This window comes from Platalea leucorodia (genome assembly GCF_965183815.1).
Source record: "Platalea leucorodia genome assembly, chromosome: 5".
Lineage (NCBI taxonomy): Eukaryota > Metazoa > Chordata > Aves > Pelecaniformes > Threskiornithidae > Platalea > Platalea leucorodia.
In genome coordinates, this window is record NC_138827.1 from 76010868 (window position 1) to 76025210 (window position 14343).

At 36.1% G+C, this 14343-nt stretch overlaps 1 protein-coding gene across 2 annotated transcripts in view; it reads left to right on the forward strand.

Annotated features, from left to right (window-relative positions):
* The window catches only part of SESTD1 (SEC14 and spectrin domain containing 1), a 62084-nt gene that overhangs the window by 14950 nt on the left and 32791 nt on the right, over positions 1-14343 (forward strand). For both annotated transcript variants that reach the window (XM_082312507.1, XM_082312508.1), the window contains exons 5-7: positions 3697-3805; positions 7348-7438; positions 9314-9427. In XM_082312507.1, the coding sequence (XP_082168633.1) occupies positions 3697-3805; positions 7348-7438; positions 9314-9427 (314 nt within the window). The remainder of the gene's footprint in view (positions 1-3696; positions 3806-7347; positions 7439-9313; positions 9428-14343) is intronic.

Here is a 14343-nt window from a genome sequence, read left to right on the forward strand (position 1 = left end):
AGATAATTATTGCGGTCTTTATGTGAAATGTCAAGAGATTATAGTTTTGGGGTTTGGTTTTTTAGTATGTTCAGCAGATAGTGTTTAAATTCAGGTATAAAAGCAAGAATTTCTCTGTGTCTAGTATCTTGTATGAGTGGGCTTCAAGTGCTAATTCTAAACTTTCATTAGTTAGACCCTGTTCAACACTGGAATCTTTCAAGTCTGCGTAAACAAAACATGAACTACTATTAATAGTTAATTACTTTTGTGAGGGATGGTGTTTGTGTCTCTCATGAATCCAGAAGTAACTTTGAACAGAACAAGTCCCTTCCAGTTATGAATCATCTATGGTAAGACTCACTTGCTATAAATGCAAGAAGAAAACGTGTTTTTCTGCAAACCCTTCCTTCCCCAGCCATGTATATATTCATTAAACTGAACAGCTTTAATGCTCCACTCATGAGTTCATGGGTAGGGGAGGAGGATAATTCTTACAAATAGATTATCCAACAGAGTCCTGGGCTGCTGCCATGGCTCGTGGAGTTTTGCACCCTGAAGTTGGTTCAAGGCAACCCTTCCCTTCCACTGTTGCCTGTAGAAACACCTTCATAACCTCTTGTGTTCTTACTTTGCCTGTTGCAGGCTCACTCAGTTTGATCACCAAATTCTGTCCAGTCCATGTTTTTAATTTTTATTAATACTTGTGACAGTGTTTTCTTGTTTCTCTGCTCCAGTAATTTTTCATAGTTCCTTCATTTTACAACATGTAACCCATTTTTGAACTTGGCTGTTGCAAATTTCAGTTTCAATGAATTTATTTTCTATATTCCTAAAAACTGCTACCCTCCCTTCTCTGAGGATTTGCTTATGAATAAGGAAAGACCAAATGATGCCTGAACACTTGAGGACAGGCTTCTTTATTCATTTTAATGTTTTATTGAGAGATGGTAGCTAATGAGCTACCATTGAAACAATGTCTTCTGAAGTATTATTTTACATCCAGAATCTTACCATTTTCTTCTTATTTGTTGGATTTAATGTGCACTAAGTAGTATAGCAAATGGAGAGAAATTATTTTTTCACTCCAAATGTACAGATGAGAATAAACGTCCAGTTTTTAAAGCATTGAGGTATTTTTCCTTCCTTTTTCTCCTGCTTCCCCACTCCAATTTTCAGTCTTTCTGCCATTCAGAAACAGAGGCGAGTGGACAATCTGTACATAACTGTTGCTTTAAACTGTGACTCCCTCTTAGTTTCTGCAGAAAGGATCTATCAGTTTGTACTTTCTCATATAGCACCACTCTTTAATTCTTCTGTTTAGAAATATAGTTATTAAAATGCGCATTCCAGTTCTCCAGCAACAATTCTTCCCCAAGACAGAGAAAGGGAGGGGAACGCAACTATTGCAATGGACCACTTAAAGCAGTAGGTCCTTTATGAAGATGTGGAAAACACATGTATATCAGTGGATCTTTAATACTTTTTGGGGAGCTTGCAGAGCTTTGGAAACAAGGAAAAAACCTACTGCAATTAAGATGCCAGTATATGCTGTGTAAACAAACAGTGGTTTTTTCATTATCTTGCCTGCATCTCTAACGGATGGGGGGAATTCTTCTCGAATTATGTCAATGTACAGGTATGCACCTGCAAGCATTACTGTGCTGTGCTTGTGCGCTTTGTCTTATTTCTGCACAGCTGTTACTGTTCTGTAAAAAATTGCTCTTACTGATTAGATAGAACTTCAGTTCTAACAATTTTAAGCAACTTTATGAAGCAAAAGCATGATTTAATGGCTTTAACCATGTGAATAGCACACTTAATTTGAGAATAAACTTGTTCTTTCTCGGGTTATGGGAACTTACTTTGCTTCTTTTTCACCTCAAATAAAGCTGAGATTATCATTATCTTTGTACAGTTTTTTTAAGTATGGAGAAAATTGTTTAATAACTGCTTCCTGCATGTATTTAAATGGCTCCGTGGTATTTTTATTTAATAAAATAGCTTATATATTAAAACTTACTCTAAAAAATAATATTGAATAAAATGGAAAAGGCTTTCAGCTGCTCCAGATTGTGGAAAACTTACCTGTCTCTACATGAAACCAGTTTTAAAGTGTTAGTTTAAAAAAAACCTCAGTGATTAAGAAAAACACCCCCAAACTTTTAGATGATTGAAGTTGTTATTTAATAAGTTATAAACTCAAGCACTATATCCTCATGGAGTATGTTTGGATTCATTAATTTTTTTCACTTCATGTGCAAATTCCCTTCCCCATTTCTCTTCTTGTACTTCCCGTCCTGTTCCCCTCACTGAAAAAAACCACCAAAATATTGAGTTTTGAAATTAAGACATGTCTTCTTTTTGCTGGTTATAGACATTAAAAGATTTAAGAGCAGGAAGAAAAAAAAAATAGATAAGCTGTTTTGTTCAAAATGGTGAATCAATGAACTAGATGAGTTGATCAAAATTAAGTGGAAAGATGTGTCACAGCTACCTTTGCCCCTTTTACTTAATCCTCTGATGAGTTAACACCCATTTAGGGGCAAATGTTTTGGTCCCAAGGCCTTCTGCCTTCAAAATACCCGAAGTGATGCCCCTCTACTTGACAATGTGGTGAGCATAGAAGAGTCAGCTGCACACCTGATTGCCTTCACTCTACAGCATTTGCTGATTGACCCTTTCAGGGAGCTGTGTTAGTATTTATTTTTCAGGTGATCTTGTATTCGGTGGATTTGGCTTCAGTCCCAATTTAAGCTATGAGTAAGAACCTAGTCCAAATCCATTTTGGTTGCTGGTTTCTACCTGTGTGATTCAAAAGTCAATCTTTTAGAAGAAAGACCAGAAGAGAAAATTTCAGCTTTCTTTAAAGATCCATGTGTTTTTATTTCTTTTCTTTTTTTTTTTTTTTTAAACTGTACCTTTCCAGAGACTTGAGAGTCTGTGTAGTGAAACACAACCCAAACCACAGTTGTAGAACATCTACTTAAATGCAGCACTTCAGCATCACCTAACACTTGATCTTACTGAATCTCTTAATGGACATATAAAAGCAAGGCCAGCTCTTTGAATATTTTTGTTCCTGATTGTTTGTATAACTTTTACCAGAAAGATTTGAAAACACATAGGAAGATTAAAGCAACTGGTTGGAGATATTTATCTTAATTGTGAGATGACTGTTATGCGCTTGTAAATACGTCTGGAGATCTTATGTGTTTGATGAATGAACTACCAATTTAGAGCATGTGCCATGGGCAGCCTGTGGGGTACAAGATCCTCCTTTGTGTAGTCGATGTTTCTAGGAGGTGGTGTGTTCCAGTGGGAGCTGCTGGGTACATGCTCATCTTGGCAGCTTACCGGGTTTCTGACAGGCTGGTAGTGTACAAGGTCTAGGAGATACTTTTTAAAAATGTAATCTAGATATGCAAAAATAATGCTTCTGGAAAACTTGGTTTGTGTTGTTTATGTTGAAAGTACTAGATGAAAGACTATAACAGCTGCAGATGTGGTCTATGCTCTGAAGCCTTGGTGATGCCTTAAATATCAATGTGGTGAATGAGTCCTCGCAACTGAGGTGAAATGTCAGTTGTGATTTTTCACAGCAACTTTAAAGATTACTTTTATAATGTATTTTGAGACCATGTAACTACAAAGTATTTATTTTACCTTAAAGCCATCACAATACCTTTCTAATGACTTTTCCCCTCCCCGAAACAGGAGGGAAGGACAGAAGAAGTGGCCTCATTCTGACAATTCCATTATGCCTTGAACAGACAAGTATGGACGAGCTGAGTGTCACACTAGACTACCTTCTAAGTATCCCAAGGTGATTTCAAAGGCATTCTGTTCAGGGCTGCCTTCTTTTCCAGTGGTGGAAGGGATCTTTTTATTGTTTTTTTCTTTTTGTTTGCCTTTCAATACCAAATGAATTTTACATAAATAGTTAAAATGTGATACTGCCTGACTGAATGCAAAACATACATCCTGGTAAACTAAGGGTTATCTACTAAGGCTTGCATGTGTCCTTTTATTCTGTATATCTGGCTTTGGTTTTTTTTTGCCTTGTGTATTTCCTCACTCCTTTCTTGGGATATCTTTGGTAATTTCTTTTTAATGACAGTGCACTTAAATTGCTGTGTAAATTAATGAGCCATTCTAATGAAACTCCTAAGCTTACAAAGGTAGCGTTGCCCAAAGTAAAAAAGCTTCATCCTCTTTCTTTCTTTGTTATGTGCCCAATCTTTGTAGCTTGTAGTGCTTGAGTTTGCACGGAGTCTAAAAATATATTAAGTCTTACTGACGTTAGTGAGCAACTCAAATGTTTAAAGTTAAGATACCACTTAAATGAGCTGAATGACGACTTGAGTATCCTGTCATCCAGACCTTGCTGTAAAATCATCGCTCATTAGGTTCTGCAGATGTAACCCTGCAAGCTTATAGTGATAGTTCTTGGTCATTTTTTGTCTTAAGATCCAGAGATCAATCTTTATCATAGCTTTGCCTTGTTCTCTTGTGCCACTGATTTAAAAAGGAAAGAAGCACCTCAGATAAATGCTTGCTTTTGATTCCCTTTAAGTTCCTCTTCTGGAAACAGAGGAACAATGGCATAACTAAAGACTGCTTATTGTACTTTGCTTATTAAAAATAAGTGTTTTTAAAACACAATTAAGTGATCTGATTTTTTTTTTTGCAGTTGAGACTGTTTAAAAAAATTCTGATTGGGAAGAGAGAAGTAAAGAATAAATTCAGGTTGCTTACAAGTAAAACATCAATAGGTATATGAGTATATTTAAAAACAGTTTAGTCATGGAAGCTTTACGGTTTTTCAAACAGCTTTTTGTCTTTTGTAAAGTGATGAAAATCCCAAATGGTCATCCGCGCAAGTCATCTCATTGACTTAAAGACTTGGCAGTATTTGTGGAACAGATGCAGGCATTGTTGTTCTAGCAAGCATTAATTATTCTGCAGTCTCATCCTGATGTATGCTTTTACATATATTAGTGTAAAAATAACTGTCTGAAAATACAACCAAAGTACTCTTTGTACAAACTGGGAAATTTGTTTGAAAGCGAAGTTCAGTGTTCCCATGTCTAGTGTTCTGTTTGTCAGTCATGGAAAAAATGACCTCTCCTTTATGGTGGCAGTATGGAAAAACCATTGTCGTTTTTATTTGCATGTTGTTTTTTAGTGGGAAATGCAGACTTTTTGGCCTAAGCGCTTGCCTTTTTTTGTTCTGGAAATACTTGCTGAACAGTGTTTGAAAAAAGGAGAGGTTTGGGGAGGGATGTTGTTCCAAACCCAGTTAGCTGTCCAAGAAACATTAATGTTACTTTTTTCCCCCAAGTTCTCTGTGTAAGGTAACCTAATATGTTTAACTTTTAATTCAGTTGCGCATGCCATATGTTGTAACTATAAGTGTTTTGAAATATGCATTCTAGTGTTGATGGATAGCTGTGTTCAAAATTTGAGAGGCATAACTTTATAGTGTCTTGGGTAAAACTTCTCTGAGAGGTGTATGTGAGGAGTATGTGTCTGTAAAGCTTTCCTCAAACTTCAGACAGCCAATTCCTAGTGTTTAAGTCTACTGTTACACCTTTCTTTGATGCTATTTGATGATTTTCTTGGATTCTGAAGGCGTCTTCAGAAATCCAATAAAAATAGAAGTGGCCATGTTATGCTATTGTCTGTGCATACTGAAGTTTGCTTCCTTTGTTGTATTCTCTGTATTGTCGCTCGAATCACCAAGTGGTGGTTTTTTGGTTTTTGGGTTTTTTTTTTTAAACTTTCACACAAACATTTATGTTTGAGTGTTGGCTGAACTTTTCAGAAGTGGTATCTCACTTTTGAATTTGGTTGTTTGGGTGGTTTGTTTGGTTTTTTAATAGGTCTAGTAGTAGAGAAGAGCAGATGCTGATACTGCTAGCTTCCAGTGAGCCTAAGGAAGCCATGTCTCAAGATGCTATAGTGATGCTTTTCATCTTGTTCTTAAAAGCGGTGGTAGTGTGCTTTTTGAGTTCATTCTGATTAAACATTGAATACACAAAGCTTTGAGTGTTCAGAGTGCTTCCAGAAAAATCATGTGTGTGATCTTCGGGGTTCCTTAAAACCAAAAATATATATGGATTGGCAGCCAACTTTGTAATTATTTTTTCTTAAATAAACTAGTAAGGTGCCTTTTTTCCTTTTTTTTAAAATTCTGAGATAATTTGGTCTTCCACCCATACCCGATGAAGCTTAACAGTTGAATTTCTCGATGTGAAACATAATGCGTACTGTTACGTGCAGGTTGCTTTGTTCTTTGTAAGCTAAGGAGATCACAGAAATGGCTTTGTTTTGTAATTGCAGATTTGGGTGCTAAAGATTACATAATGCTTTTCTGCATCACCTAAATGTCATGGTTTTTAGTTACTTGTAACTTTGCTGGACACAAAAATTTCAACCTGAAACATGATATCTAATGTGGTAACTAATGCTGAAATAATGGGCTCACTTCCATGTCCTTTTCTCGCTGCTGCTGGGCTGGCTGTGAGGAGGTAACGCTTCCCAGCTGTTGGTGACATCCAGAGGTTGCTGCCACCATTGAACTCTCTGCCCAGCTGTTGTTGTGAGCATTTTGTTGCCAGCTTCTGTTGGAAATGAGCTGGAGAGGTCTTTGTGGGAATGCACAGAGTGGGGAAGGTTTTCAATATTTTCTTCCATTCGGTACTTGAGCAGAAGTGCCTTTGAATTTTTGGCTTTGCAGCTAACTGTTTGCAGCAGTTTTTTTGTAGTATACACAGACTTAAACCTTATTAGAAGAAAAAGAGATCATGTCAGTCTAAAATACTCTTTCTTGTAAGTCCATACTCAAAGCCTCTGTCCTTGTAGAGGCTTTTTGTGCACTGCAATTTCTAGCCCATTTGTTCAGGAGAGAAATTTAAGCTTGTTTAGATGGTTTCCTGCTTGGACATGCATCAAGTGATATGTAGCTGTATCCTCAAGTCTGTACCAATTCACAAGTAACCTTGTGAAAACTGACATCCCTCTGTCTTCCTTATGAAACTGTCAATCTACCTCTTCTTTCTGAGGATTTTGTGACATTTATGGTTATGAAACCTTTCAGAGTTGCTAAAGTTTAAATAAATGCTTGTATTATGAAGTACACTTCAGTGCTACTGAGAAATTGTATTTTGGAATATCTGTTAATATGCTTGAGCATAAAATTGAAAGTTACTTCTAAATGAGTGAACTTCAGGTTTTTAAAGCAGTATTTTTATAAGTAAAAAACTATGTAGTTGTATTTTTTCAGTAGAGTTGAAATCCGAAGTCATTGTGATATGACACTTGTTCATGAATTTTATTTTTTTCTAAGTGTTTTTCTTCTTTTAGTGAGAAGTGTAAAGCTAGAGGATTTACTGTGATAGTGGATGGCAGAAAATCTCAATGGAACGTGGTAAAGACAGTTGTGTTAATGCTACAGGTAAATAAATTTTTATACATTCATAGTTGACTGAGTTTTATAGATGTGAACCCAATAGCTGTGTTATTGTAAAGGCAGTGATTTCTTTATTGAGAAATAGACAATTTATGGCCTTTTAAAATTGCAAAATGTGGTTCTGTGCAGGAAGAAACAATCTGAAGAGTAGATAATATACCTCGCTCAAGTGAGGGGCAAGTTCATTACATGCTGAGAACACATGATTGTAGACCTTTTTCTAAAACAGAGTTTTAGTTAAAAAAGAAAACAACAGAAGTATGCTTCTGGTGCCATCAACTGTGAGTAGTAGGAATGTCTGCAGGGGAACAGTTCGCACTGATAGCGCAGCTGAGCAGGTTCTGATGCAATATGCTGTACTACTTGGTTTCCGTTGGAACTGTCTGTAGTTGATTTTTGTTGTGTATAATAGTCCCAATCACAAATTATATTCTGGATGCTATAGAAAGTAGGAGAAGAAAAAAAAGTGCCAATTCCCAATTAAAGAAATTCATAACAATTTATTATTTTAACATTTCAGAACTGTGCGGTTACAATAAAGTAAAGTACAGTAAAATATTTCTGCTAAACAGTATAGGTTGTTTTCTGGTGTCAGTGGTCAGGAAAACACAAGATACACCTACTCTTGACTAAGATGGCATTCCTATTAATAGTTACAGTAATTGGATCCATTATATTCTGATTATGATCTTGACTGAGCTTTCACTTCAGCTAATGTGCAGTTGTGACATTTAGTGGGAACTTCAGCTAGTGGGGAAGGTACCTATTTGCCCATGCTCAGATTTCAGTGGCTTCCTGTCAGCACACTTCCTGCCAGGGTGAAGCCTGCAGAAACAGAAGTTGCACATCTGTATCTTTAATTTGAGAAAGAAGCAATAAAGAAGATTTTGATATGTAAACTAATCACTTGTGCAGACCACTTGAGGTTTCTCTCTGCTTGCACACACGTGGTTCTCAAAGGTGCTGCTTGGTCGTCAAAGAGACGCTTCTGTGTTAAAAATCTCGTCTACTTTTAAATAGTTTTTGTATGTTCATTAAAATGGTGCAAGAATGAATTTTTTTTTCAGTGCTATGCTTTGAGTTGGATGTATATAACTTTTTCAGAATTATATTTTTGTAAATAAAACGAGTTATTTGAAGAGAAATCCCGTGCGCTGTGTCACCTTTGTCAGTACTGTGATTATCTAACTGTTGCTTGTTGCTATAGCTGATGACTTGGGAGTAATCAAGAGTCTCTGTTGCTTGATCTACATTCAGTGTGACAACATAAAATCAACTTGCTAGATGAAACTACTCTTTTAGGTTGAGGAATGTTTTTGTGATAATACTTTTATGAATTAATATGCTGAAATGTTAGTATTAAGCCCTTTCATTCTAGTCTAAGCAATATGTACTAGAGAAGTACATATCCTGCAATCTTGATGTGATTTAATAACAAAGTACACAATTCTAACTTTATGATTACTGCTTCTTTCTACATAGCAAATGACACTGGTAAAAGCTTTGTTGTCCTTAAGGTTTTTTTTTTAATGAAATGCCATAAATAAAATTAAGTCTAGCCAATAATTCAATAATTATTGTTTTTCTGTGCTGACGTAGCATAGACTAATGGTTAGGCCTCAGAACTGGGAGTAGAGAGGTTAGACTTTTCTTTTCAGTTCTGACACGATTTTTCCATGAAACTTAGTGCAATCTATTACAAAGCAGGATGGAGCCAACACGTGATGTAGATGCAGCAGACTTAGTTTAATTTCTGTCTGTAAATTTTAAGTTCTTGAATAGATGATGACATGTAAGTGGAATTCAGTACATGAAGGTTTAATCTTGAATGTTTTACTTATTTTTTCATTTGTTTTACAGAATGTTGTTCCAGCTGAGGTGTCACTTGTTTGTGTAGTAAAGCCAGATGAATTTTGGGATAAGAAGGTTACGCATTTCTGTTTTTGGAAAGAGAAAGATAGACTTGGCTTCGAGGTATGTAGAACTTTTGTCTACTTCAGTCAAAAATACCATTTCTGGAATACTAGAGTAATTGGATGAAAATTACTGTCTCTTTAAAAGTAGTTATATTCCAGATGCTTTGTGGATATCCTTAACAAACTGCTGTGGTCTTTTAATTTCTCCCTCTTTAATAAGAATATTAAAGAAGCCAGTCTCAAATTAGAAATATGTTGCATTTAATTCTTTGCTCAGCAAGAGGATAAAGCTGTTTGATACATACTGTGGATGTTTTGAATAGGAAACTGTTGTACAGGGTTTAGTGTGAATTTTTTTAATGACTTTTCTGTAATGGACTGTAGAGATGCATGTTGTATGGTGTCACTAAATCAGTAGTAAACATTTCGAAGAACATTTTGTTGCTGTTGCATGCGTATTCTCTCTTTTTTTTTTTTTTTTTGAGTTCTTTGACACTAGTAACAAAGGCTATAGGTCCCTTCAGTTTGCCAAATATAAGGTGATAGTGTTCTTACCTTGTGAGGCAGAGTGTGTACAAGAGATTACACACTAATGTTAGCAGTTCCATTCTTTTATCTTTTTGGGAGGTTGATGGAAACCTCAATTTCTCTTTTTTTTTTTTTTTTTTTTCTTTTTTTTTAAGAAAATTATCTGTATCATCAATCTTTCCAATGATTTTTGAAGCTGATGTTGTTTGAACTACAACAGGCTTGCTGTGCTCACCAGATACTAAAATGCCTGTTTGTTTTGTACAACAAAGCTCTTAGCCTCTTTCGTAAAAGCGATTTGAATAGAAAAGTGTTTTGCAGCCTTGTCTAATGCTGTGTAATTCTTTCTGATCATGAGATTTTAACATTCTTGAATACTACAGTAGAAAACTTAATTCAGAGAAAATGGGAATTGGAAGGTGGCAGCTGAAAGGTTATGTAACTGCTGAATAATATAAACCTAAAGACTCTATCATCCAGATATAATGCTGTTAATTCATATGAATTTTGTTCTGCTAAGTCTTGTATCAGACTTTAGTAGAATAGGTGGCTTCATTTTCTGGAAGCAATTGCTGCATGTGAAAGTGCTTTGAAAGAATGTGGGGGTAAGATTCCTATTTTCAATCAGATGACTAAGCCCTTTTTTTTTTTTTTTTTTTTAAATCTGCTTTAAGATTCCTTTTATTACATCATTTTTTGTAATCTGCTTTAGAGTCTTGTAAGTAAGGAAAACCTGCATGTTTGCCTTCAGGTTATTTATCTTACAGATGAAGATCATATTTTCTTTTTGAGTAGTTCTTTAAAGACAGATTTGAAAAGTACCCCAGGTTCAGCAGAGCAATCGAGAGAATCCCTGAACAGCCACTTGTGTGTTTGAAAGTCTGCAGCCAGCAAGATACTCACTAATAAAGGTAGTGAAGTGCCTGAAATTTTGCTACTGGAAGTGGTTCCAACTATGATAATCTTGACTTGCATTACAGTTAAACTCTCTTAGGTTTCACAGATGTCTGTCTGTCTGTCCCTTAACCTGAATCCCTTGAGGGGACTAGCAAGGAGGTGTGGTCAAAGTATGTTTCCATCTTTAAGTTCAGCGTGTAGCAGCTCAGTCATAGCTTCTTTAATCAAAAACATGATTATCAAGAGAAAAAGATATGAGTATGGTGGTGTTCACCTTTTATAAACTAGCCTATTGTTTGGAGCACATCCAAGATGAGAATTAAAGAAGAGACTGAATCAACCATCTGTACTCAAAGGATGTGAGTAAACAGCTTGTGTTTAGAATGTGACTTAAGTTTGCAATATTCACTTTCACACAGATGCTTTCAGGACATGAGGGAAACACCAAAGTCCAGACAGTGGCAGTAATAAAGGTGAACCCCCCCTCTTTTGCAGTCCCTACTGTCTGATTTAAGCTCTCTTTTCCCATCTGCACATCTGTAAATATGGTCCTTTGACAAGTTCAGGAAGCCTTTGAAGTTGTGGTATAAAAGAATTTTATACAGTGATTGTTACTTTATACATCATGGTATTACCAGTTTGGAAATTAATCCTCTCAAATAGATTCTTCTTGGATTTTTCTTTAATATGACTCAGCTAGAATCTATTTCTAGACAAATAAGCAGAAGGCCTACAGAAAATATGTTAATGAAGCAGGGATAATTTTACATGGCTACAATTATAAAGGGATTTTTTTTGTTTGACTTTAAGGATCAGCTAATAGTCATTAAAAGGTAATTCTGTAATGCAATTTAGTAAGCTTAGTAATTTTAGGAAGCATGTTCTGCACCAATGATGATGTTGGCATTGTTGGCACAGACCATTGGAGTTGTGTAATGAAACCGTTTGGTTTCTGTTTCTAAACTGTTTTTTCATTATTGAACCGTAAACATTTCTCCCTGACCTGAAATTTTGATCTAAGATTCTTTTAAATTAATAGTTCTAAAGTTTTAGGAAGAAGAAAATAATTGAAGTATTAGAGATGCATTTTATGCAAACATATATCGAAATGTGTCAATTGTAAGAAAAGTAGTCAGTGATGTATTGGTTTACAAGAAAAATAACCATAGCATTAAAACATAGCAGCTGCTTCCTAGGCAGGAGGAAAACTTTAGATTTGTTCCCTAATGGCTCCTTGGATCTTGGCTTGATGCATGGGCAGATCAGAAGTTTGTATGAGTAGAGGGTAATAACAGGTAGTTGCTGCATTCTCATTTTGATTAATAGGTCTTTGCTCTTGACTTCCCGTTCTGCCTGACTTAAAAGCACTGAAAACAGGGTGAGACTGCTTGCTTCCACAAGGGGCTACCATCAGCTTTGGGGCAGTTGTCATCTAACTGAGGTTGGATAATGAGCAGCTGTTGATATAGAGTTGCTATAGATGTTTCTAAAGAGACTGTGTGATACCATCCTAGCTCATGGCTTTTGCTTGTTTCTTGCACTTTCTTCGTGTGGTGGGGGTTTTTTTGGGTTTTTTTGGTTTTGTTTTGGTTTGGTTTTTTTTTGTTTTTTTTTCTCTCTCTGTGCAATAACTCTTAAATGGCATTCTTCATTAAAGGACGGGGAAAGCTGAGAGAACAGTAGGAAAAATCCAGTGCTTTCCCAGATAATGACGAATCACCCTTGGTGTTAGGCACGCCTTTGTTCTTCACCATTCGTTAACTCTTGGTTATCTGTTACTTGGTTGCGATTAGGAAAACTGGCTCAGTAAAAATGACCCACCTTCTCTGTGCACCAAATAATATTTGTGTTAGAGACAGTAGTATGTCTTTGCTCTATTCCTGATAGGAGTGCAGAGCACTGATAAGGCTGTGGAAGCCTCTTAACTCCTGCACAAATCTACAGCTGCATAATTGTATGTTACCGGCAGTAAAAACAAAACAACACCCAACTTATGTTTTGAATCACAGGTTAGATTTGTAGAACTACTAGGAAAATCCAAGATTGCTTTTGCACCAGTGAAATAAATATGATCTAAAAATTTAAGTGAAAATATGAAATCTTTTTATTCACTTGAGAGTGTAATCTCATTTTATTTGAAGTAAATGCCATGTAACTGTGATTTCTGATTTCTAATGGGGCATCACATCTACCTCCTATTTCCTGCTACCTGATCTGTTTTTAATACCTTGCTTAATATTGCCATATGAAGCCATTAATCACAATGCCTCCCTTTCTGTTCAAAGGCAGAGGCCCTTTGCTTCAGAGTGAGATGTGGTGATGATGAGTTGCAAAGCATGGAAAGCAAATGTGGGAACTGAGATCGAAAGGTTACTGGGTGGATAAATACAAAGAGGTGGGCTGATTCAGCTAAGTAAAAAGAGTACATACCCTTATTCCTGGTTAGTATTAGTGTTGGTTTTGGACCTCCCTCTGGTCAATTCCCATTCGTCCTTCAGCAGAGCTTTCCTCTGTCCCTTTATTCCTCCCCAAAATGCTTATTAGAAACCAGTTCTTGTGTTCATCGAAGCAGTTTTTTCTGGTCCTGTGCCTATGCTTCATAACAGGAGAGTTGTCTTAATAATTGTTCCAAAGGTGTCTTTCAGCTGAAGTATTGTGTATGTTACAGTGTAACACTTAATACCGTTAATGTTTTTAAATGAATGAAGAACAAGGTTTGAATATAGAAATTTCTAACTATGTTTTGGAGGGTTGGGAGGTGTTGCTTTTTGCTTTTTTATTAAGGTACTCTACATAGTGATGTGAAACAAATCACTCTTTGTTAGTAGCTGTAGTGTGTTGTATTTGGTTGTGAGCTTTTCATATGAAGATAACTAGGATGGCTGGAGGAAAATATATACCACATAAGCAGAAAGAAATTTACAAGTTCTGCATACATTGCAGTTTCTACACAGTGCAAAATTGCTTACAGACTGGTGGGGGGGTTTTGTGTCTGCCATTCATTTAAGGGAATGGGAGGAAAAATAATATCTAAGCCTGATTTAGATATTAGATTAGTCCTTTGAAAATCACTTTGTGTTGAAAGCAGGGAGGAGGAAAGTGTGCTTGCTGTTCTTATCCTTGTGGAAATCATGGAGCAAAATTTAAAAGTTCACTTAGGATTGTGAGATAAGAAATCAAGAGCTAGGTGGTTTGAAAAAAAGATGAAGGAAAAAAGGTGGTAAGCTACTGGGAACTAGTTGGAAAAATCAGACCTTAGAGGATATAGCAAAAGGATCCTGATCATCCTGAGGTCCCCAGTCTGAGTAGTTCTAAATGCTTCACGCTTGCACAGTAGCAGCTGACATGTCTAAGTCTCTAGTAATAGTGTCAGAAATTTTTTATGATTGTCTATCAGCAGAATCTACTCTGGAAAAATCTCAAGTCTCTAATAACAAATACTCAATATACAGAGGAGTACAGAAACCTAAAAATCACATTTTTCTGTGAAAATCTCCTGCATATCAACCTGTTTATGGTTCAGACACTTGCATATCAGAATTGCTCTGA